General features: G+C 38.7%; 1 protein-coding gene across 3 annotated transcripts in view; it reads right to left on the minus strand.

The window, feature by feature from the left end:
* LOC137999172 (pancreatic lipase-related protein 2-like) overlaps positions 1–23,770 on the minus strand; it is a 23,788-nt gene extending 18 nt beyond the window's left edge. The window contains exons 1-7 of one of the 3 annotated variants that reach the window (XM_068845016.1): positions 23,732–23,770; positions 13,481–13,559; positions 9,797–10,030; positions 7,480–7,794; positions 4,991–5,179; positions 2,984–3,217; positions 1–278 (exon numbers count right to left, since the gene is read on the minus strand). The exon at positions 1–278 is cut by the window's left edge and continues 18 nt beyond it. In XM_068845016.1, coding sequence (XP_068701117.1) covers positions 244–278; positions 2,984–3,217; positions 4,991–5,179; positions 7,480–7,794; positions 9,797–10,030; positions 13,481–13,541 — 1,068 coding nt within the window. In that variant the 5' untranslated portion in view covers positions 13,542–13,559; positions 23,732–23,770 and the 3' untranslated portion in view covers positions 1–243. Of the gene's footprint in view, positions 279–2,983; positions 3,218–4,990; positions 5,180–7,479; positions 7,795–9,796; positions 10,031–13,480; positions 13,560–14,750; positions 14,870–20,049; positions 20,105–23,731 lie in introns of those variants that run through there. The other 2 variants (XM_068845014.1, XM_068845015.1) reach the window with 2 other exon arrangements.
* Positions 23,771–23,986: the final 216 nt, after the last annotated feature.

Below are 23,986 nucleotides of genomic sequence, written 5' to 3' on the forward strand. Positions count from 1 at the left end.
AGCATCATTTCTTTTCCCTTCATTTTACAAGTTATAACTCCAACTTAAGATTGCTATCTTTTGAACGGCGTAAAATTAAATTTGACCATATAATTATATCTTGCGTTTCTTCGGTTTACCGCACGATTATATAAAACCCTTATGACTTCCTTTTAACTAACTCGTACATTGTGTATTTGACGAGATTCAGTATCCTTTCAGCCAACAATGATTTGGTTTGCCATCAATTCACAGTGCTGATAATCACCAGTTGAACAACCCCTTAGGAGGACTCTGTCCTGCAATAATAAACAATAAACTAGGAGTAATCATTAATTATGATGTGCGTTTAGAGCGGTTTTCAATTGAGTGTCGAAATTGATTTGCGAATTGCTTTGGTTTATGATTACTTCATTCAGTTATTGGTTCAAAGTTCTCGCGCCACTTTTTCAACCAATCAGAAGTGAAACCAAAACCCACCGTGACTTGCGCGTGCACATTTTCCCGCGCTTTGTGTCGGCTACCTGTAATTACTTCGAGTTTTGATTGGTTTACCGGATTATCTCTGTCCTTTTTGATTGGCCAAAATAATTACTTTGGTTTTGGTTTTACGACACTCGATTGAAACTCTCTGTAAAACAAGTAAAACACGCAAAATTATAAATACGAAGTCTGAATTGGGACACTTATCGAGATTATGTGCGTTTTGAATGAAATATTTCACAGCATAAATAACTTTAATTTTTGCCTTTATGCCCTTTGGTTGTTCAGTATTCGAGGACACTTGAGACTAGAAGGAGAAAAAAAACTGCATGTGATATCCTCTAGGATTCCTCACTGTCGGTCACGCGATCATGCAGCCATTTGAGCGTCATTTACTGTCAACTTGTCTACGATTCAAGATGCTTTCTTCATCGCCAAGTGAAAATGAGAGAAACAGAGGGAGAGTTGGGGAGTTGGCTGAGATATCTGAATTTTACAAAAGTCTTTTTAAGATTGGAAATTTATTTCTCGAGACGTCCGTGACTGTTGTTGTCACATGAACGTGTCTGGTATTGTGTAATAGCTGTTGGATACTCAGTATGGCTTCAGAAGACGTATTTTTCATCCAACAAGCCATTAGATTCAAAAGAAATTGTAGAATCGATCTATCGCCCACTCCGGCTTTTGGGGCAAGATATTCCAATTCCCTTGCTTCTGAAACTCGTTTTCGTCAATAAACCGTAATTACACTGACTTTTTCGAGGTCTCACGGAACAGACTTCGTGACATCTAAAAATAACTTAACTGAAATTAATATAACCAAGGCCTGGGCGACTCTCTCTCTCTCTCTCTCTCTCTCTCTCTCTCTCTCTCTCTCTCTCTCTCTCTCTCTCTCTCTCTCTCTCTCTCTCTCTCTCTCTCTCTCTCTCTCTCTCTCTCTCTCTCTTTCTGTTTCCTTAATTTTCTCTTGTTATCGCTCCTTCAGTCCTTCCATAATTTCAAGTCCGCTAGTTTTGTCAATTCAAGGGAACCTCCAATCCTGCATGAGAATAACATAAAACCATTGCATGCAATCCAATATGTTAAAGAGTTTTTTCAAAAAAAGTATTTGTATGAGAACTGTGTTACGTGCTGGAATAACCAAGAGATGTCCGCGAACAAGGCATAAATGAAAAGAACTCCCGAGTACGATATACGGCACGCAACAAAAGTGTGACAACGAGCAGTTACCCTTTTTCAGTATTATTTAATTAGTTTTGCTTTGTTACATGTACTTAGGTTAAAGATTAGGTTAAGCAGTTCGTAAAGCAGGCTTATTGTCTTTCAAGGCCATTCAGCTTAATTAACCTCGAACTCCAAGTGCCACCGACTAGAGACAACAATGCTTGACTTCCATGATTCACGGGTTTCTTTCCACTCACTGGATTTTCTGTGTAGACAAACTTTTACAGAAGACTGCATAATGAACTCTGAACTCTTTATCTTCTTCCATTTTCAACTATCGTCTCTTTCTTCTCTCCGGACATAGTAAGGTCAAAGGTTATAGCTTCACCATAGTTATCGCAGTTGATTATAGCTTCATCACAGTATCGCATCCATAGCAAAAGTTCAATCACAGCCGGCCACGAGGATAAGCCCTCGGGCAAAAGAGTTTTTTCTGTAATTACAAGCCTGCTTTCATAATTTTACTCTAAGCATCTAGAAAGTTCTGTTGCTATTTATAGTGTATTACAAGGTGTACTATTTGTGGAAACTGATTCACATCAAAGAAATTTCTGGAACACTGACAGATTGTAAGACAATTCTAGAAATGTCTGGAATTGCATGACAGATAAACTATAAGTTATTCTGTTCCTCATAACAACTGAAACTGAAATAAGTTTTAAGATTGCTCATTTTCATATTTGGACCATTTTCCGGGTGCCGCCATCATCTCGAAAAATTGTGACGTGTTACGGTTGTTTAACTGTTCTTACACAAAGAGAGGGTAGCGCCTGTAAAATTGCCGGAAAGCAAAAATATGCGATTTTATATTCTGAATATTTATTTCGGATACAAACGCTTTGTTTTAAAAAAGATTCCGGTAAGTTTGATTGCAAAGATAATTTCTGTGGTTTCAAGTTATTTTATTGTTGGAGTGGAATTTTCCGTTAAATCTTGTTGTATAGAGGTACAAAAGTATATACGTGGACTATTGCTTGCTCTTTTTCCTACCTAACAACACACTACAGACGCAAAAACACACTGCACTCGAACACAGCTCATTATAATCATAATAATAATAGAGAATTTATATAGCGCTTAAATCCTAGAGTCCAGAAGCGCTTCACAAACACAACTAATACTAATAGTTACATAATGTAATTAATATTTAAATGATTATGTTAACTTTGCGGCATACCTTGAACGGCGTATTGAAAAAGAAAGATAAAGAACAGCGGCCAAAATCTTTGTCATGTGATGCTCAAAGGTTTTTTAATGTTTTCAACTTAGGGTTACTTAAAATCAAGAATCTACCCACCGCAAAATGGTCTCTCAGAGTTTGTAGTCAGGTAGTGTGATCCGGTCTTTTTTGCCTGATCAGCAGCGTAACCCAGAGTAGGACATTCACCATTGCATGTCTTGCATCGTCCTAGTCGATACAGCACAGAGTTGTGGCACGGATACGATTTCCACGAACAGAAATTCTGTACTGACGCAATGTAGTATTCGGGAGCCCTGTGATGATCACAGCTTCTATTTCCAGCTAAAATCTCTGTGTTGTAATGGAAATCAGCCGAAACATAGTAAAATAACAACATTTGGTTTTTTTACCATCTAAAGGAGTGGGGTTATGAAGGAAAGTACATTACCCAATGTTCCCACACCTTAATTTTGTTGGAAAGCCCTCCGGTACTTAATCTCTACAATGTTTTGATCAGCATATAAAAGGTTGGAGGCAGGTACGCAGGACTAAGCTCTGCCACTGGTGTTTCAATGACATTCCCAAACCTCTTCAAAACCTTCCTGCTGGAGTTAATAACAATTATTCTGCGAACGGGACAATGTTAGAAAATGACCAATGGGCGTGCGGCGCCTTATTGGCTTTAACCAATTTCATATTCACCAAAGAAAAAGTATTTCATTTAAATTAATTATAAACGCCTCCGCTTACACAGAAGGGATTTCGCTCGCTGCTACAATTCTTTTTTAGCCTGTCAACATGAGTCTCGATCATTCGGCATATGAGCTGATGAACAAGATTTAGTGGAAAACACTAAACACTAAAGTCGCGACTACTCCCTCAGGAAGTCGAGAACGTTTGTTCGCCCCTTTGTAAAACCGAACGTTGGATTAAGAGCAAATAATTACCATTTCTGACGTTTTTTTATTGTTTTGAAAAATCATGAGAAAAGATTATCATAGTATGGCAATGTCGAGAAATGTCCAGAAGTGCCTCAACATAGCTCATACCGACAATTAATGTCAGATAGTGTCCACTGCCCACTTTTTTTCTTTTTCAGTTTTTTTTTTTTTTTGCTCGCTACATTTTGGCGTCATCTGTGTTCTGTTACTAAACAGAGTGACGCACGGCAACAGGAAATCTATTTGCTAAAGTGGGCCTGTTATCTTAGCATATCATATCTAACTCCCGCTTAATTAGGGAATCATTTTTAATTTTTCTCCTTTAGGTCCAGAATAATCCTGTGAAATGCCGATGCATTGCTCTTTCTGTTCAGCGCGATTGATTTATTCGAAAAATCCTGTCCAAACGAGAATAATGACTTTTAGATCTAAACTTTGGGGTACTTTGGTTTCCTTGCAATTTCATGCAAGTCAAATATGAGTCCACTAATAACAAGGTTCATGGTACTTTGCATACTCATCACGATGAGTTCCAACCTAAAGTGTTACTTTTTTGTTGGAGCTCTGGGTCATGGTTAGAGGGTCACTTTGTGACGCCATTAATAAGTAGCGTGAAGCCATTATGGAGCTGTGTTTATCACACATTAGTATAATTATATAGATGATTATTGAAAATTCTCTGCGCTAATTGGTTGCACTTGAGGTGATTATTACTCAGCCGTTTTGTCGAAGGCACAGACGAAGAAATTGATTGTTTTAGGGAAAATGCGTATTTTTCAAATAATCACCTATGTAATTATACTAAAACAATTATTCACCTCGCCTTCGACGAACAATTGTTAATTTTTAAATTCCAAATGCGGATATAAAGCTTTCTGATTGTTTCATTCAGTCTCGGCTATCAGGTCATATACCGTACCGTATGACCAAATATGGAAACTGATTGCCCCAGGTGTTGCCAAGCTGGAAACTGATTGACCTTAATTTCCAAGTGTCCAAGCGTTCCCAGAATCAAATAAAATTTAAGAAAACAATTATTCTATTCGCGCTTGTTGGATATGAGACTGGCTATAGCAAACTCGGCGCTACGCGCTTCGTTGGCTATTTACAATCCCATATCCAACGCACGCTCATGGAATAATTGTTAATTTCCTCCAAGAGCTTTATATGAATGATAACTTACCAAAGATTCCAGAATTGCAACCCGGCTGGTCTGCGCCACCATTTGGAAAAAAGTCAATGTGGCCTACGCTTTGTGGTGTTCCATACAATGGCATATCTGTGTGAATGACGTCGACAAATTTGGCATCTGTTGGATCCAAGCGAACATCTACATTCGCGTAACTATAAAACGGACTGGCGGGATCTAAACCTTTGAGAAGCGCAAAATAAAGGAGATTAAACAGTGATTAAACTATCTGTGCGTTTGGTCATTAGTTAAGTTGTAGAGAACCCAGTGAACTAGTGCAACCTCCAATGAATGTTACTCCAGATTGTACCGAAAGATGTCTTTTAGTTACTAATGATATAATTGTCAATGAAGAGGCTAATCAGGGTGAGGACGGTATGGAGCTGAGCTAAAGTGCAAGAGAAAAGCACGTCCGTGGCTCAGAATCAAATCAATAAGCTAGACACCTTGAGTTATGGTCACTTATCGTTTTCCTCGGCCATAGTGAATCTCCACTTTTAGTCAGTTCTTTATCATGATACAAACACAATATTTCTTGATGTAGTAAAATCTTTCGTTGAAGCGTCGCGTGTGTTTAAGTTTGACTTGTAGATATTAATTAAGTGCTTTCTGATCACTCGTACAAACAATTTTTTGAAAACTGTTATATTCTCTTCCTTTCTGGATATTCACATACGGCTATAAAAGAAGCGGATACAAAGACTCTATTTGAACACATTCGAATAGTTGGGAATCAACTGTGGACGCATATAGAGTACTATGAAAATAAAAATGCCCCCAGGGGCAATCTGTTCACAATATTCGTCACTCTATTGTTTGTAGTTCTTGTTTGTAAGATCCTCCCTCCCTTTTTACCACTGAACTTCCCGGTTTGATGTTAACACTACAGCTATATGAGAACTTTTTGAGTCAGATCCAAAGACGTCCGCAGTGTTTTTATAGAATGTTTTCACATGACGTCATGGTGACCGTGACAAAGAAATAGCGCCATATTGGAGGAGTGAAGTATTGTTCCCGGAATTGAACTCTATTTTTATGAAAATTCTTCCTTTTTTTTTTTAGTATGCAAATATGGCTACTGGTCAGATGAGCGAAAACACTCTATACGTCAATTTCATCATACCATGAACGGGAGTCGTAGCTGCACTTGCTTGGGATTCGAATCCCGTTCAAGTGCAAGCCTTCATTTTTTCAGACTTACTTTTAACTGCTCAAGGTATCTTATTCGAAGGATTAACTCAACGACTTTGTTTCACCTCATGGAAATGTTTTGGAACGAAATGACGAAAACACAAATAATTGCCTAGAAAGGTCTCAAAAAGATGCTTCCATTAATGTGACGTAATAGGTCACCATGACGACAAATGAGCCATCTAAGAGCGCCTTAAATTTTGTCTTTAAAACCCTTATATCTCAAAAAACGAACTCCCAATTTTCATTGCTAGAAAAGGGTTAGCGGGCTAAGATAAAACTCAAAGTTTGAAAAAATCTCCGGAGCCAACTTAATGTTTTTTTCCACAAGTTTACCACAAGTCAAGTTTATTAACTTCTTCTTTTATTATGATGATGGTAAAGCCTACAGTATCCCTCAAATAGCAAATACTAATCTAGGCAGGTAGTGTTTTATCTAAATATGTACAAAGAAGTCTTGAATAGTACATTACTAAACAATTAATTGATTAAAAGCAAAACTTGAAATAAATAACCCAAACCAAAAAGATGAATTCATTATTTATATGGACAATTTAAGAGCATAACGGAAAATAAGTTTCAACATACTTAATTACTAGTACGATGACAAAGTTTATAAATTACACTGAAAAATATCTCTACTGACTAGAGGAGGTAATTTTTGTGTAAGGATATTAAGATCAACATGAGAATCCTCATATAGTAATATTTGTTTTATACAATTTTTAAATGAAAATCTCCTCTTTTTTCGTAACTACTGAGGAAGTTTATTCAATATTCTACATGCAATTCGCGAGGATTGACTAATGTAAAGGAGAAGGATTGATTGATGTAACCTTGAAATTTTCTCAAAAAAATTGCCCACTTCCTCTGCTCGAGTGTTACAAAACGCTCTATCAAGTTTTGTAGGTGCAGTTTTGCAATGGATATCATGCATTTGAGTTGATATAGCTTTGTAGTACAGCATGCCCACGGGTAAAATGTTTTTACATAGCATGCTCTCTTTTACTTGCAAATGAATTAAACGCAGGGCTAGCGCTCGCTTCCGGAGGATTAAGAATTTTGTTAAGATTAGCGTTAGAGGTTTGGCACCAGGCTAGCAGTCCGTAATTTAAATATTTTCCAGTCGTGAAGGTGGCTACGAATCCTTTCCTTAGAATTTTTTTAAAGTGACTTTGCAGAGAATGAGTGTTGAACTGGTTTGAGCCTCCTTAAGTTGCTTAGCTAACAGCTATGGTGTTCAACGTTCAAATCTATGACATTATATATATTCTGAATTCATTTAGTCTTACCAGTGATGCGACCGAGATCCATACCCACTTCCCTAAGTCGACGCCCAGCATAACCAGTAATCTGGGCACCAAGGCTGAACCCAATGAGGTAGAATTGATCTGACAAATATTTCAATCCGCCGTTCTTTCCGATAATGAACTTTATAAGTTCGGCAATTTGAGCCCCGACGAGACGAGCGTTTCCCGCAGACTGTCCATAGGATTCGAAAGCGCCTCCGGACCAATCAACCAATATGATGTTGCAGTCCTCTCGGTCTAAAAGTGCATCTCTCATTCTGTATCCCCAGTTTTCGTTTGCAACACCACGTCCATTATCTGCTCAAAGAGAGAACGCAGAACAGTGTTTTAAATGTTTCATCACTTTATTTTCCACGCTATGTGACTATCTAACGTGCATGTCGACCGTCTACAGGAAATCGTGGTGCCAACTTATGTTAACTTTGGTTGAAAGTACGGTGTCGGTTCGTGACGATCCGTTAGGTTGACGACAACCCGACACGTCAAAAGTCGATCGGACTTTCAGGTAGTCAGGTCGTGAGAGACTTAGGGTGCTTTCCTTTTGTCAGGGCTGGTCGGCCAAACCCGTCAGTTTGCAAAGATTGCAATAATTTGAAGGAACACTTGCAAGATAATCCTTCGCGTTCTTCTGGAGGAGTATATATCATCCACAAAACATGTTATTTCAAGGCGTTGTAGAGTTAGTCCAAATGCCTGGTCTGGCCAGTCATTTCTTTCAAATGGAAAGCGTCCTTATAGAAAAAACCACGGCAGGAATGGATATGAAAGCGTGGTTGAAAGTATGGTGTTTTTTCGTGACGACTCGTTCTGATGATGAGGACCCAAAATGTGAACGTCGACCGCACTTTGTGGCAGTCAGGTCGTGAGCTACTTAGCTTTTGCAAGCTCATGAAAGCATTGGTGCGAGTACGGCAACGTTTACACGAACGCGAAATTTTTCAAATGGAAACGAATCCAACAGTTGCACGACTCGAATTCGTTTCTCTCGAGTCATGGTATCTCCAGACACTAGTTAACACTAAAGCAATGTTTATATATCACCTCTACTGAAATAGGTGCTCAGAATTATCTTTATCATCATTGTTTAAAATGGGAGCCTAAACATGACAGTCATTCAGTTATTTGAAACCTTAAGTGGCTACTGGTATATTTTTTTGATTATTCAACATACGTTTGCTCAGTGACCAATCCTTTAAATGAAAGCGAGGCTTCCACTGACCCTGAATTCCTACCGACCGCGTAAGCCACGCACGAAATTCTTAATTAAGCTGCTCAGACAGCTCGTTAATCAAAGTGGATGACCGGAGATAAAAACCATTACCGCTGATTTCGCTTACTTTCCTTCTAATTTTTTCTTCGCCTACAGAATTTTCTTCTAATTATTAGCACATACATTTGAAATTAATTCAAGTTAATATGCAAAAAATGAAGAGAAATTACTGTCCGGAAGCGGAAACAAAAACTAAGGTTGCAAAATTAAGAAAAACTACGGGGTAACAAAATCAGCATTTACGCATGCGCAAAGTCCACGAACGCCCGGAACTACAGGCCAAGGGAGACGGATTAAGTTACCAACCAACCATTTGTTCAGAATTTTCGCAGTGTTCATGAAAAGGAGATACATTTTATATTTCACCATCAAAATTAGAGACATATCCCAAGGGCTGATTTACACGGTACGATTTTTCTCGCATGCGTACACTCACCACTTCGAAAAAATTAACCATAACGATCACGATAAAGATGGAGATAATGATGAAGATGACGATGACGATGACGATGACGATAACGATAATGATAGTGATAATAGTGGCTAACAACTAGCGGGGAGAAGTGAAGAAGATTTGGGAAGTGAAGACAAGGGTGTTATCAACTGTGACTGGGAACCTTTTCTGAGGCATTGGAAGGAATAAAGGGAGAGTATCACGGTATCGTGCATGTTTTAGCCGTAGCGGATGTCACCGTTTATAAGCCAATCGGAAGTGACGCTATAATTTGTGCGGGAAATTTACACGTACGATTGAAAAGTTCTCGTTCAGTCATCTGCGAGGTCGACCGCCCTTAGCTCAATAATGATTGTTTAATGAAAATTTTACGCGTACTTGCACGTCTGCCGTTGCTTCCGGTTACTTCATAAATGATGCTCTCGTTAAGGCTAGAACATGCTCAATCCCGTGATACTCTCCCTTTAAAGAACTAAACACGTTGAAGGAGGTCGATTTATTCTTGACGAGATCGTTGTAACCTGGTTTTAGTTTGCAAAGATTAAGTTAAAAAACAAGTAAACCGTCTTTCTTACCAGACCAGCCATGACAGATGATTATTGTTCTTTTTGAAACATCCAGGTTGGATTTTTTGAGTTTTTCTACGTCGCTGTCATCCACCAATTGCGCCTGTTTAGCATTGGCTCTTGTGTACAAGGAAAAGGTCGTGTTTACGTCATCTGGAGCTTGTGGAAGGGCCATGAGTAAGTTTATAAAAGGTGGAGCATGGCTGAAACATCCATATTTGCCATAACAGACTTTCCTGAAGGCTTAAAACACAATGTTAGAAAAAAGGAAACATGGTTCGAAATAATGTCGACATTTCTTCTCTTTTTTTGCAAATAATAATAATAATATTAATAATAATAATCATAATCATAATAATGATAGTCATAATAATAATAATAATAATAATAATAATATAAATAATAATAATAATAATAATAACAACAACAATAATAATAAGTGAGTGAGTGGGTGCTCCAAACTGGCACAGCAAGAGTATAAAAGGAGGCACGATAATGTTGCAAGGGTGGTACACTGGGACTTGCTGTGGAAGTGCGACTTTAGACATGATAGCGGTCCCAGAAGACACAGCTGTAAAGGCCAAGGAAGAGGAAAAGCGAGAGAAATGCCAGGACCTAGCAAGAGAGATTCAGAAATTGTGGAGTGTCCGAACCCAGGTGCTTCCGGTAGTAATTGGGGCATTGGGAACAGTTCCAAAAAGGCTTGAAAGCAACTTAAAGCGCATTGGCACTAACACTTCTATAGAACTAATTCAAAAAACCCTCTCTCCTTGGCACAGCAAGAATTTTGAGAAAGGTTCCAGAGCGATGAAAGCCATGATTAAATTTGAGTTTCCTTAGGCAACTTGTTGTTGACTGGCTCCCAAGAAGATAACCCGGATCCAACTTTTGGAAAAGCCTGTGCTGAATCCACAATAATAATAATAATAATAATAATAATAATAATAATAATAATAATAATAATAATAATAATAATAGCAATAATAGCAATATGAAGAAGAAGAAGAAGAATAGTAATATAAAAATGTATGTAAATATAAATAATAAATAGTATGAGGATACCCCATTTCAGTTACAGTTAATAAACCCTTCAAAATACATTGTTTATATAAATGAGTTTTTAATACTTTGTTGAAAATGTAAATTGAAGACGATCCTCCCCTAATTCTATTAAAAAATAATTCCAAAGTCTCGGGCTTGCTACACGAAAAGCCCTGCGTAACTAACCATGCGCGATCTTCTATCAACCAAGTACTCCCTCGAGGGTGGCCTGATCGCATGAGGGAGCGAGACAGTTTCTAAGCTTGATGGCATCGTTAGATATTCTGTGGCCATGCCATGAAGACAACCCGTTTTGCTGATGGTAGCAGAATGTGCTACCAAGACTACCAAGACTAGAATGCTTTATGTAACTCCTACAAACTGAATTATATCTGTGGCCGTAGATAGCCTTACGGCCTAAGGAAACGAGGCTAATAATACTATACTTATTTTATACTCAACAAAATGTCGCGTTTCTGATTGGTCAATGATGAATACATAAACAGGTCACAGAGTGTAAAGAAGTTTTACAGTGCAATACGGAAGTTGTTTAGGAAACATAGCGATGAAGTGAATATACAATAAATAAAAAAACTCGTGCATTTCGTGATTTTGTTCACTTGTGATGTTCTTAAAGTTCTCAAATTCACGTCACTCGTAATCGTAAATTAAGAAATGCACCAGCAAGGTGTTCAGTCGTTTCCCGATTAGAGAGCTGCCTCGTTCGTTCGCGTCAGGCTTGCTCACTGCGGCAGCAATTAAGATTATTAATCACTGAAAGATTCATCTAAGCACTGTTCTACCAACTGCGAATTTCAAGCAAACTGAGCCTCAGGGCAATAGTTTGTCAAGTAAGAAGTAACTATTAAAGTTCTGAACCACATATATTAGGGAGCTAAGCGCTAGCAGGGACTCGGAAGACGACAGCTTCGAGAACGTTGTCTAAAGGTACTATTTTGCATAGGAAGAAAATATTTGAAGTGTATCTCGCCTTCAAAAATGGGCAGCCCGTGTAGTCCTGGATGCAGATATTGGAGAAAGGTGTGAAATGCTTTATATACGGCTTGATTGGTTGCCTTTTAAGGATAAGTAAAGCTCCAAAAGAGTAGTTTAATATTTACACGTAGGCGCGTTATAAATAAAAACGACTGTCCGGGCTATATAACACGGCTACTACATAAGAACTCAGATCAGACAGTCACCGCAGGACTAGTCGTTAAAGAAACTATAACCTAATTTGTCCGCGATATATATAATAGGAAAACTGAAGGGGGTCGATATTTTTAATTTAAAGTACACGGCAATAAGCTTTGGAACAAATGAATGAAGGGGGTAGTTTCTAAAGAAACTGTTGTGCTGCGTCGGTGGAGAAAAAGTATACAAAAATTTGGTTTTATCAACGGAATTGATAATGTAAATTGGCCATCGTACAGAGATTCTAAACGCTGACATTTCGATCGAGCGTCAGCCCTTCGTCAGAGCGAATCGAGGAATTGCTGGTTACGTGTAGTTTTTATAGTAGAGTAAGAGCTACGGTAGGAGCTTTGTAACCCCCTCCGTTTGGATGTGGGGGAAAGGACACTATTGGCTCTTTTAAGGCTGCTCCAAAAACAATTTTTTTTTTTAACTTAGTAATTTTAAGCTTCTTGTAAGATTGTATCTTCATCGCGATTTATGGTTTTTAACTTTGAATTTTTTATCTCTTTTTGTTATTTTTCGTACGGTCATAAATTTTAAATTTTGACTCAGTTCCAGAGTAGCTTAAAGCGTTTTCGGCTCAAGTTCAGAAATATCTGTTATGTGCTACTTTCTATAAATAAAGTTGACTGACTGACTGACTGACTGACTGACTCAGTGACTGACTGATTGACTGAATTACCCCAAGACGTTCGGCATAGAAAGCGTAAATCAACATTCCGGGAACAAAATTGGTATGGAAAGGTGAGACGGTTTAGAGAGAAGATTTTAAAATTATCGTCAGGTGCTAGCGTCCTTTACTTAATTAACCTTAAATTTGATCATATCATATGATATACGATAGGACAGCTAAGAAATGTACCAAAACTGATGTAAAACACACATTCAGGGCGTGCAGAGCCTTTCTGAACGTACGCTACTCCAGTTAATAGATGGATTTTTCTTACAATACCGCCCCGAAAAATTCAAAATGCTCATTGCTATAAATAATACGTATTTTTATACAGTCCTGGGCCTGAAGCGACGAAGATCTACAAGTCAGGAGAATAGAAACGTTCGTTCATCCCGTTGTCTATAAAAACTTGAAATACTGATGATATATGCCACGTCAACAGAGTTGCAGAAAATAACCCGTTTCGGGAACTCATGACTAGGAGCCGGTGTATGCATTGTATCTTGAAGTCATCCTTTGCGGGTATCTTTCTATTTTTCTTTTCTTTTTTGCTTTTACTCCGGTTCCAAGTGTATTTAGTTTCCTACCATCAGTATACAACTAAGGACTTTTAGATCGAAGAACGAGGGCTACTACGAGTACCAGTTTTCCCTTCTGAGCACGCGCACTTCGAAAAGTGTCGGCCTCTAAACCTTGTGCGCATGCTCAGTACGTAAAACTTGAATTCGTAATCGTCCTCGCCCTGCGATCTAAAGGTCCCTACAAAAAACTGTTTTACTCACCAGTTGAGTGGCCAACGGCAAGTAAACAGCCGAAAAGAACTAACAGCCACGATTTCTTCATAGTGTCGACGCTAACTTCCTGAGAACCAAAAGGCAACTAAGTACCGTACAGGTTAAGAACCAACAAGAACCGACAGACATAGAGGGGTTACCATTCAGCCAAGAATCCCGGAAATTTTGAAAAATGGCGAATGCAGCAGTCTTTTTTTCGAAAGACCCTTTCGGAAAATATGGAATACCCTCAGAGCTACTCCTGATTTTCCGATCGGAACGGAATTTCGGAAATCCCTGTACATTTTACCGATCCTGCCGTTTCCAGCCTCTATTTCGTGTCAAATCGAGTCATGAGGGAACGAAAGGCCTGGGAACCATGCTTTGAAAATGGAACATTTATATTGCTACCATAAATGTTCCATTTTTCAGTGCATTTTCGTCCGTTTGGTCGGCGTAGTTGGAAAACCTCTTCGTTTCAAACATTAAAAAAATGAACTTCTCTAACCATTTAGCAACGGTCACGTTGACTTCAAGGGTCTTATATTCGGCTTTTCGAAATCGTTTTGAACGAAATGTTACCAGGAACGTCTACACTAAATCAATATTTAATTTCTTTGAATTTGTTTATTTTTGGATTTAAGAGCAAATGTGACCCAAGGCCGAACATTTCGTGGCAACAGCTAAAAAATCAAATCTGCTCATATTCTCACGTTTAGTACACATTGTTAGGGCACAAATCACTGCCCTATTTGTTTAGCTCAATGTCGGTATCTTTGTGAGAAATTTCATTAAAATATCACTGTCATTGCTTAGAATTTTAGGCAAATGTCCAATACTTCGCACTGCAAAAGGAAACTAAAAGTATTTTCCACAATTACGTGAACCAAAACTCTGATGTTTATATTATTACATATCTTTTACCAAATATTAGAAAGTTAGGCCTTTCCATAGACGAAATCTAATTAAATTTGTCTTGCATTATTTTATCCAGATTGAAAGTAGGTCAAAATTAGCGTATTCTCTAACTTCGAGGTACTCAATTCAAATGCACGAATCTCTGGGTTTTGAAAGTTTGAAGGTTTTTCTTTCCGATGACCAACACTTTTGTTGGGGAGAAAATTGAACGGGAGGATATTAAGATCAAAATTTGGATCAAAGGCACAGTAATTAAGTGACTAGAATTTCTAAAATGCAACTCAACAAAACCTGCTCATTTCAAGACTTTCCTCGTGGTTTCCTACTACTTTCGTATCTTTAGGTAATTAATATATCTTACCCTGATATGCCAAGAAGAAAAATTGTTAAATTCCCTTGGTTCCAAGAAGAATTGTATTCATGAATAAAAATGGAAGATGATTAAAAAAGTGGCGGAAATGACATTTATAACCGCACCATTGAAGGACAAACGTGTGATCATATATATTAGTTCAAGCCAACTGGACAAGCGGAAATTTCAATTTCAATACTAATATTAGGAAAACGAAAACAGAAAGAAAAGATCTCTTTTTGTCGTCCAGCCATATTTGCAATTAAATAGCAAGATTGTGCACTTGAGGCAAAAGCAGCCAAACTCGGCAAAATGATATCGATAGTGCTAGATCAACTGGACATTTTTAGCTATGGAGCCCATACAAAATACCTGAGGGAGAGCACAATCTGCCTTCGGGAGGAGGAGTCTTATCCGTTTTACGTAAAGAGATTAGTTACATTTGTATTTCACGCAATGGAGCAAATGCTATTTACCTTTTTATTGTCAATGAGGAAAGGCCCTTCCTACCTCCTATTTGTGTCTTTATTAGAAATAAAAGAACTGTGTTTAAAGGAGTGAAAGAAACAAAAGACAATAAATCTGAGATTATATCTCAAGTCGACTGGGACAAGTGTATACCGTGCCAAAACGTCACTACAGAAAGATTACAATGTCCCTTGGACACAATGCAAAAAGAGGCGGATGCATGGTATGACACATTGTGCCTTAACAACTGGAGATCTCGAGAACTCGGTTGCATGCCTTTTGAAACAAGATTATTGACGTTCGGTTTGCAAAAAGGAGAGTTATCACAGTCATTCTGTGCAAAGCGGGATAAAAGGCACACATGATGACGAAATAAGTTCAGCAATGCGAAGCTTGAGAGAGCGCAGAAAAGAAAAGTCAGTAAAATTGTGGGGAAAGACGTTACCCAGGGGAAACACCGCAGACGTCCGCCAATGCCGCTTTTTCTGTAATGAAACCTTAACAGAAAGTGCTCGTGTCCTTAACGATACATTCCTACTTGGAAAACTCAGTGCGGGATCTCCGGCTTATCGTCCTCATCCGAGAAGACTAGAGAGTCTAACCATTTGAAGATGTAATTACAAAGGCAGCACTTTCTCCTCAGTTATTTAAAGACCCTGAGTGTTGGTCCGGCTGGAGTTGACCTCCCGCGTGACAGCCCTTTGCTCAACCAACTGAGCCACCGGTGCGCGGTGGCGGTTAGTGAATGATCGTCATAGCCTTGAACGAGAGATGACGTGAATTGAAATTCTAGTTGATCGAATTATGATGAAAACTTGAAGTTTAAATTTAAAAATCATGATTAGTTAGTAAAATTTACTCTTCTGATTCTGTGTCGCACTGAACCAAGATGAGGAGAAAACAAACTACCAGGAGGAACTTTTCTTCACTCCAGTGTCCAGACACTCATTAGCTAATAAAAGTGTTTTTGAACCATCTTTAGTCGGTAACATACAGCATCAGCAAGGGAGAGACGTAAGTCCAATCCGTCATTCCATGGAAACACCGTGATCACATGCATCTGATTGGAACAAGTGGCTGTATACGAGAAACGTGCGACAGGCCGTTAATATATGCTTCACAGAAATTGCTCGTGGTGATTCTGAAATGCTGCTCTCAGGCCTGATCAAGTCAAAAGGTGATGAATGTACCTTTGACACCTCCCTAATGGAATGCCTGGCTGAATGTTACAGCAATGCAGATCACTGGAGTGCGCGGAGACAAATTTTGTCCGTCATGGCAAACAAACTGAGATTCAAGGAACGATAACTGAAAATGGATCCGAACTTGACTAGGTATCGCTTTAACATTGTCAGACATCATCTCCAGCTCCATGGAAGAAGTACTAAAGTCCCAGCCGTTAAATGCACTAGAATGTATATATATTGCGCCTAAGAAGCTTTATTATTTCATAGCGTTTATTGGGAGTACTCACATAGTGCAAGAGTCCCTTTTGGTGAAAAAAACTAAAGCTATCATCACGTGTGGAAATCAAAGTTTCCAATGTTCTGAGAAGCCTGATTCCCGAGCATATTGTACTACAGTATCTAAGTTACTGTGCAAAGTTCTGAGCAAAGTTTTCTGCAAGGGTGGATTATTTTTCAGCAACTGGAGAGACTCCTACAGAGGTCCGATTCCTCAAGGCAAAGTTCGTGCAGCAGAGATGATTGTTTCATATGCAAAGAGGGCGCTGGAAGAAAAGGTTCGTGCGCTACCAATTGCGTCACTGAGATCAAATGTAAGGAGTGTGGTGATGTATACGTAGGAGAGACGTCTACAAACGCTTACACTCGAGGAAAGGAACACCTGAGACTTTTGGCGGGAAAATAGGAAGAATCTGCACTATGGAGGCATTGCGAGGAAAAACACGGCGGGATAGAACAGGATTTCAGCATAAACGTTACCGGTAGTTACAGAAGTGACCCTATGGCAAGACAGATAGCAGAGGCGGTCAGAATCAGAAAAATTCCCGCTGCACAGCTGATGAACACAAGAAGTGAATGGAACTTTGTGCGAATTCCCAGAGCGACCTTGTTTGAATGATTGTTTTGTTTTTACGTCTTTTGTTTGTACCGTGGATAACATGACTTAGTTTGATTTACATACTGTTCTACTAACATTGAAGAGGCTCGAACTGAGCGAAATATACTTGTTATATGTGATTTTCGTCAATGAGTGTCGAAAGTTTCAAACTTCAAACTTTAATCAACATGGTCAACATTTCGAAGGCTTCGCTGGCGGCAACATATGAAGATAGTAGGAAATGGTGAAAAAGCATTTGAAGAACGAAAAGCTCTGGTTGACGCGCTGGCAGAGCACTATGGAAAGGGTTTCATATGGACTAAGGTGCAAAAGGAAAAACTCCAATTAACGAAGCGCTACCTTAAAGGTGACTACAAGGTGAGTTTGTTTGCGAGTAGGAACACCTCCAGATCGATTAAGGCGGCGGTAAACATGAAGTTGAATGGAATTTGAAAAAATGTGTACCAAAATATTATCCGAAAATGTGCATTAAACACCACAAAACATCGGTTCGTGGGATGAGCTGGAATTTTTTTCAAGCTTTCAAGCTTAGTTCGCTTTGACAACGTACAGAAATATAACCATTAAACTACAGAGAAGGCACTTTTAGTGAACGAACAACAAGATTCATACACAGGCTCTTCATTCAAATTTTCTTCATTAAGACACACTCTGACTAGATATCTGTGGAGCTGTTGTAGTTTGGTTGCCATCCTCAATGTCTTGATTGTATTTTTGTCGCGGAAGGTTCGCGTCTCTGAAAATTCGACGGTCCCCGATCATTGTCGAACATATGCTCTCAGCTATCCTCAAGAAATTGCCAACGAAATTTTTCGTGAAAGTCAAAGTGATTGGCTCGCAAAGCGTGGAATTCCGTGTCGTATAAGCGTAGAAATAAGGAAACCAATGAGGAAACTAAAATGTTAACCTGCCTTCATGTTTTCGACAGCTGCAATCAAGCCAGTGCCACTGTCCTTGCAATTGTTGATGACATCTTCAGTCAGCTTATTAAGATTACGCCACAAATCGACTCTGCTTATCTCACGTCAGATAAGGCAAGGTGCTACCCCTGTGCATCCAAATTAATTTCAGTGCACGAAGTAGCTACAAAGCATAGCATCTTTTGACTTTTCAGATCCTCACGATGGAAAAGGTTCATGTAATCGTAAGGCCGCTACACTGAAGGGTAACATGAGAATGTTATAGACCATTTTCGAATTCTCACGGCTGGACTGGATCTAGCACAAAATGGAGGCTAATTCCTGCAAATCTTTTTCAATGCAATTTAATTTGCCCCCATTAGCCTCCATTTCATGCTAGATCCAGTCCAGCCGTGAGAATTCCAAAAAAGGTCTATTTTGGTCATGCGATTGAGTCGTTTGGTGGAATGGTGTGAGTCAGCGTCGTTGTAAACGGCTCGCAACCATCTACAAGATCCACTCCAATGAAATATGAGGGCATACGTTTTCTTAACAACATTGCATAAACAAGCGAAGGTATACAAGTATGGAGCGTCTATGGAATTGGTTCGGGTGTAATTTTACAGTAGAGAAGTTTTCTCAAACAAAGGACCGATCTACTTCCACAGTTAAGCAAGCGTGTCGACAATCCTAGTTCCAGTAAAGCCTCTTTTCAGACCCTTAAGGCCAGTAAGCAGGTAACACAGAGCTTGAGATGGCCACCGACAGATGATACCAGTGACAACGAACAGTGCGAAGAAAAACCAAAACTGTTTTTTGGCCCAGAGGAGGGATGTGTGAAGTCGTTCCAACAATATTCTTCTTTAATAAAACACTGGGATTGTGATAAGCACAGGTATGTCTTGGAACACAAGACATTGTACGGGGCAAGGGCTTTTGTACACCACAAAACTAGAGCAAGGTGCTTGTGCCAGAGTGGCATGTTAATGAAATTCGGTTATTATCAATTTTCTCAAAAATAAGTCAATATTGAGCGAAACGAATAGAGTCGTAATTCATATCACACCAAGGTCTTCCAAACACGGAAATTATTAGCCGATTTTATATTTCAGCTGTTGCCGCGATATTCTGGGAATGTTCGATTCTTGGTAACATTTTCTCAAAAACGCCAGATTGCATTATTGGCTCGAACATTACCGTACAAGATTTCCCGAAAGATTTTTGTGGCTGACATTTCCAGTTAAAGAAAATGAACAGATTATATCATCGCATTTCCGGCCTTAAGAGTCCTCATGGGCCCGATGAGGATAAGTAAGTAGTAAGTATATCATCGCATTTGTTTAAAATCTACTCAAACGAAAATCCATCACAGAGGCATCGCAAAACCATTACTCGATTCCAGGATATCGTAATTTCACTTTAAAGGTAAGGTTGCAACATTGGCCACGCCCAACGACAGGATCTCAAGAAAATTAACAAGTCGACAAAATGCTCTTTTGACTGTCCAGCAGCTGCCACATAGCCTCGAATGCTGCTAATGAAGATGCTTCTCTGGCGCTATATATTCTGAAACCAGGCTATGCAGGGGGCGGTCATTACAACAGAGGTGCTGCTTAAGCGCTCCCTAATTTGCACTGACATGGATCCAAACTTGGTTTAGACAGTAGTTAATTTGGATTTTTTGGTATATAAAGGCAATAAATGGCGAGAACTAAATGCATGGCGAGAACTAAATGCATAAATATTGTGGTCGTAATCGAGGAGCTCAGTACAGAATAAGGTACACTATTATTTGTAAATAGTCCACAAAGAGTCAACTAAAGTCCATTGCAAAAGGTTATTTAAACGAAAAAACTGACCTTTTTCATTAGAGCTGACCACAGTATAACCATCAGGGAGTAAAGTGCACTTTGAGTTGATATTCCACGGAATACCAAAATTTCAGCCTGTTAATTAGGCCAAGTGTTCAAATATTTGTCTTCATCTCAGTGTTGGTTTTTTTTTTTATGTCACCAGCTGTATTGAATTTTCTCTCGATCTGAAGTCATTTTAAGATCTACTTCTAATCAAAACAAATCGATCCTAAATTTCGAGGGAACAAATTGTAAGCAACATAATTTTTAATGATGATTTTGAATTACCATTAAAAGAACTGGTTTGTCGTACAACGTGTTTCAGTCGTTTCATGTTTCCATGACAGCCAGAGAAAGTGGAGTAGGGAGTCGTGGTTTACCTCAATTCTCCGCAATATTGCTGTAAACACTCTAAAGAATTTTATTTTTAAAATTCAAATTTTGAATCTTAATTACCTGAAAGCGTCAACATTTGAAGAACGAGTAATCATAGTATCTTTCATTAACACAACCTTGTTCATTCCTTGTTCTCACAGATGATTTAACAAGGTCACGCAAGCTATATTGGCATTCCGTGATGTTTGGCATTATCATATGTCCAGAAATGCACGTAATTAGCGATCTCGTTTCCAGGGTCTGGATGAGGACAACGACAATGGAGACCCTGGGAACGAGGTTGCGTAATTAGATGCACGGTGATTTCAATAAGCGTCACAAAGTGTCCCCTTGCTCTTCAACATCAGTTGTGTCTCGGATACAGACAATTAACATCACAAAGTGTTCTCCAACTGCTGCTCCTCAAGTAACGATAAACAGCTGCATTTACCCTGAACTAAAAATGACCGTAACCTTCACCTTAACCTTATTGTTAGAAATAGGTAGCAAAGGCTTAGATCTAAAGGGACACTTCGTGTTGGATATCAAAATTAGACGTGCATCTAATTACGCGGTGGCCTCATCCGGGCTCGGGTCCTGGCCGGGGATATTGTGTTGTGTTCTTGGGCAAGACACTTTACTCTCACGGTGGCTCTCTCCACCCAGGTGTATAAATGGGTACCGGCCAATTTAATGCTGGGGGGTTACCTTGCGATGGACTGGCATCCCATCCAGGGGGAAGTAAAAAGTACTCCTAGTCGCTTCATGCTACAGAAACCGGAGATAAGCGCCGGCCTGATGGGCCTTCTAGGCTCGTAGCAGACTTAACCTTTACCTATCTGATCACGTCAGTGCATTGCTGGACAAGGATTTTCATGGCCTTTTTTCGTTTTCAAGGAAACAGGCCAGGACCACTTTAAAAGATCATTTTGCACAAATCAGTTTGAATTGCATAAAAGACCACAGACTAGAAGAAAAACTGTTGGGACAGTATGGGGGCAAAAAAGCACTATGATATGAAAAACTAAAAAAAAACTTATATACGCATAAAAAAAAAATAGCCTTTTAAGCTAGGAGAGGGAATGAAAAAAAAAATGTTTACGCGCTGACACCACAGAATAGTAACATGCGGAGTGTGTCCATTTAAGACTCATGAGCTAAAATACAAAGTCAAACATCAGAGAAGTCAAAAGTAAATACTTTTTAATGACAAGCTCTTGCCGACAGAAAGTACTTTACGTACGAGATCTTAGTAACTAATGCAATGTGTCACACAAATTGTCACAAAAAACTTTTATTTTTTTACTATTATTATTGTTGTTTTTTAGGGACGCGTTGAATATATTAAAAAGTAAATTGTACGTGATCGGTCCGTGCATAGATATTGTTATCTGCTCACCCCTGAGAAGTCCCCATTGACGAGTAAAACAGCCTCACGTTCAGTTTGACAGAGTAAAATCGATACGTGTCATTCTTAGAAGGGAAGAGGTTAAATACAGGACTCTATTACTCCACAGGCAGCCCAATCGTGTGTGACTTACGTTCGCCAGGTGAATGACAGATCTCTATCTAAACGGTCGAAACTCAAGGAATAACAATATTCTTGAAAAACTAAGGCCTTCCTACCTTCATTCCACTATCCACATGTCTCTTTCTGGCGAGATTCTCTTTCCGTCGAAGAAGAAAAAAATCGCTGATGTTGTACGTAAACCCGCCAGAAAGAGACATGTGGACAGTGAAGTGAAGGTAGGTGGTACGAAGGCTCTAGCTTTCAAAAATATGATATTTCCTTGCATGGGTTTCAACCGTTTAGATAAAGATGTATCATTCACCCGGCAAACATTTTCATATTTGTGAGAAATTTCATTAAAATATCTTTGTCATTGCTTAGAATTTTAGGCAAATGTCCGATACTTCGCACTGCAAAAGGAAACTAATAGTGTTTTGAACAATTACGTGAACCAAAACTCTGATATCTATATTATTACATATCTTTTACCAAATATTAGAAAGTTAGGCCTTTCCATTGACGAAATCTAATTAAATTTGTCTTGCATTATTTTATCCAGATGGAAAGTAGGTCAAAATTAGCGTATTCTTTAACTTCGAGGTACGCAATTCAAATGCACGAATCTCTGGGTTTTGAAAGGTTGAAGGTTTTTCTTTCCGATGACCAACACTTTTGTTGGGGAGAAAATTGAACGGGAGGATATTAAGATCAAAATTTGGATCAAAGGCACAGTAATTAAGTGACTAGAATTTCTAAAATGCAACTCAACAAAACCTGCTCATTTCAAGACTTTCCTCGTGGTTTCCTACTACTTTCGTATCTTCAAGTAATTAATATATCTTACCCTGATATGCCAAGAAGAAAAATTGTTAAATTTCCTTGGTTCCAAGAAGAATTGTATTCATGAATAAAAATGGAAGATGATTAAAAAAGTGGCGGAAATGAGATTTATAACCGCACCATTCAAGGACAAACGTGTGATCATATATATTAGTTCAAGCCAACTGGACAAGCGGAAATTTCAATTTCAATACTAATATTAGGAAAACGAAAACAGAAAGAAAAGATCTCTTTTTGTAGTCCAGCCATATTTGCAATTAAATAGCAAGATTGTGCACTTGTGGCAAAAGCAGCCAAACTCGGCAAAATGATATCGATAGTACTAGATCAACTGGACATTTTTAGCTATGGAACCCATACAAAATACCTGGGGGAGGGCACACTGTGCCCTCGGGAGGAGGGGTCGTATCCGTTTTGTCCAGGTCGTGAAGTGATCCGGAGAAATGAAACAAAAAAAGGCTTCCAAAGCTTGTCATTCTTATTCTCTTGACAAAGCACAAGATTTATCCAATGAAAACCTTAAAATAACTTTTTTTGATTAGTTTATAAATAACCTGAAAAATTGTATATGAAATTCCTTTGTTAAGGTATTTCAATAACAATTTAAACATTAATGAAGATGCTGAATTAATTTACTTGTCTCATTGGCTATAATACTGTAAAGGTACACTTGGATAGCCATTAGTTCATCATTTCTTTTAAAATATTTTCAAGAAGACTGCTACTGGATTAAGCAAGTGAGCATGGAAAAGAGAAAAGGCCTGGTTGCACAGGAAATACAACAGGGCGGCCAGAAAATCGTGGTTCTTTGCTCTGCTCTATTGTGTGAAACTATTCCCTTGTTCTGCCTCGTAGAGGTAAGGTTCTTTATTATTTTCCACGTTTATTGAATTTAAGTCATTTTGTAACAATGTATTAGTCAACTTAAATTCTACAAGATTAAATAAAGCGGTGAAAACTTACAGAGAAGTAGACTGAAGGGGGTCGATATTTTTAATTTCAAGTACATGGCAATAAGCTTTGGAAGAAATGAATGAAGGGGGTAGTTCTTAAAGAAACTGTGGTGCTGCGTCGGTGGAGAAGTAGTATACAAAAATTTGGTTTTATCAACGGAGTTGATAATGTAAATTGGCCACCGTACAGAAATCTAAAAGCTGACATTTCGAGCGTTAGCCCTTCGTCAGAGCCAAAGGAGGAATTGTGGGTTACGTGTAGTTT

The sequence above is a fragment of the Montipora foliosa genome, chromosome 4 (genome assembly GCF_036669935.1).
Source record: "Montipora foliosa isolate CH-2021 chromosome 4, ASM3666993v2, whole genome shotgun sequence".
Classification (NCBI taxonomy): Eukaryota; Metazoa; Cnidaria; class Anthozoa; order Scleractinia; family Acroporidae; genus Montipora; species Montipora foliosa.